Genomic DNA, 2,500 nt, shown 5'->3' on the forward strand with positions numbered 1-2,500 from the left:
TAGAGGTTTCACAAAAATACTGTATGACATTTAGATCTCATTTTATTATTATTATTATTACTATTAAGAAATATTTTACCTTAGTTTTGGGTTGTTGTTAAAAATAAAAGTGCTTAAAATAAGATATTAAAATATAAAAAAAAGTATATAATAACAATTATTTTACTGAATTGAGAAAAAACAAAAACAACAACATTATTTTTAAATGCCCAGTGCACATGATCATCTACATGAAGACATATTATTAGCTGATCAATATATTTTAGTAAAAACGTGCTGCTACCTGATCCCTCCTTTCTGCTAATGATATCTGCTTTCAGCCCACAGGCTCTTTCATGCCTAATTCTATCAGACATCTACTGCACAAAACCAAGTGTGATGGGAATTTGTTTGGCGAGAAACAGAGGCACGCAGACAGACAAAGATACCTGTCAGGTTCTTGAGGCCGAGTTGTCTGAGGCCGAAGGAGCCATCTCGTCTGTAGTTGAGAAAGATGGCCAGGGCGTATCGTCCTTCATACAATTTAGTGCCTCGGATTATCCGCAGGTTCTCCAGAGGAAGATAGTCGAACTGATTCAGAGCCACCAACACGTAACCCGTCACCTCACGGATGGACTGAGGAGATACAAAGAAATTCACTAAACAAATGCATACTACAGTCCCTCAGCTGATTCCCATGACCCACTTGCTTTAGGTAGCTCAAGGATGTAGTTTGTCCTTTAGTCGAGGCTTTACCAAAACTTTCTTCATCAAGTCTATTAGTCGATTCATCAGACAGCCTTGATATAATTTGAAGAGATAATGGCCCAAGAGAGCGCTGTACCTTCCCTCTCCACACCCACATCAATCATGTTGACATCCAATCACGGTTTCATACTGCATATCATTAGCAGGCACAGAGGACAGGTCTATTTCATGCTGAAGAAGTGAATGTGATATAGCCGTACTGATCGGACACACACACACACACACACACACACTGAAACTATAGTCATGGAAATCCATCTGAAGAGCTGACCAAGCACACGCTGACAGCTGTCACCTGCCAGTCACGATCACTATAAGTTCACACAGGGACACAATGCTAGAGTTCATTATTACACTGCTCTTGGATACTGGATTCTGATTGGTCAATATTAAAGTAACTGCTAAAAATTTACCATTAAAATGATAGTCAGCCCAAAACCATTTACTCACTCTTATGTCTTTCCAAACTTGTATGACTTTCTTTCTTCTGTGGAACATAAAATAAGATATTACGAAGAATGTTAGTAACTGAAGAGTTTCGTTTGCCATTGACGTCCATATGGACAAGAAGCACAATGGAAGTCAATGGGAATTAAACCTTCACAAATATTGTTCAAAATATCTTTTTGTAATATATATTCCATGGATGGATGGATGGATGGAAACAAGGAAGAAAGGAAGGAAGGAATGAATACTATCTCTTTAATTCTATATTAGAAACTTTTTTGGACATAAAGCATGGTAATACCATTGTAAACAAGCAGTACTGTGGGATTTCTCAAATTAAAGTAATTTCCATCTGATACAACCACTCTACTATAATAATAATGTAGTAGTTTCTGTCTTTTTGTGAGTCAGTCAAGTTTTAGGATAATTATTATGGAGGAGTCCATTCAATTCAAGCCATCTGCGTTTCAAATAATAGTTGTTAGTAGATAAAGTAGTCTTAAATCCAGCATATTCCATAGTGTGGGCAGAAACTACGATTCCCATTGTCCTCATATGACATGAGAGACAATAAAAAAAGGAAGAAGTCTGTAATCAGTAATTAGCTTGATTATACCTTTCAAATGGGCTGACTGATGAGGAATAAATAATAAATCAAAGCAGCACACTATGGAAAAACAAACACAAATTGAATGACTCGACTAGGAAAAAATAATCTTATAAATCTTATAATTGGTGTGCCAGATGTTTTGCCCTAATATTTCTCATATACTATTTGACTGTTTCAACATATACTACTGTTAAAAAAAAAAAAAAATGGGATCAATAAGAAATTATTACTTTAATTCAGCCAGGATGCATTCAAAATGCATTCATTGATCAAACTGACAGTACAAACATTTATAAAAAGATTTCTGTTTCAAATAAATGCTGTTCTTTTGAACTTATATTTCTTGAGAAGCAAATCAACATATTAGAATGATTTCTGAAGGATCATATGACACTGAAGACTGGAGCAATGATGCTAAAAATCCATCTTTACCATCAAAGGGAAAAAATATATTTGAAAATATTAAAATGGAATACAATTATTTTAAAATGTAATAATATTTCCAAAATGTTACATTATTTTTAAGCAAATAAATGGAGCCTTTAAGAGAGAGAGAGAGAAAAAAAAAACTTACAGAACTAAAACCTCTGAACAGTAGAGTACATATATAAAGTGCATATGTAGAACTCAGCATATTTTTTAATTACATTCAAAATATCACTGATGGTCACTTTTTTTTAACCTAGAAATATAATA

The 2,500-nt window shown here is 34.2% G+C and overlaps 1 protein-coding gene across 1 annotated transcript in view; it reads right to left on the reverse strand.

The window, feature by feature from the left end:
• Positions 1-2,500, reverse strand: part of LOC109090263 (receptor tyrosine-protein kinase erbB-4-like) — a 145,961-nt gene that overhangs the window by 48,895 nt on the left and 94,566 nt on the right. The window contains exon 3 of the mRNA XM_042716970.1: positions 429-615. Coding sequence (XP_042572904.1) covers positions 429-615 — 187 coding nt within the window. The remainder of the gene's footprint in view (positions 1-428; positions 616-2,500) is intronic.

The sequence above is a fragment of the Cyprinus carpio genome, chromosome B1 (genome assembly GCF_018340385.1).
Source record: "Cyprinus carpio isolate SPL01 chromosome B1, ASM1834038v1, whole genome shotgun sequence".
NCBI lineage: Eukaryota > Metazoa > Chordata > Actinopteri > Cypriniformes > Cyprinidae > Cyprinus > Cyprinus carpio.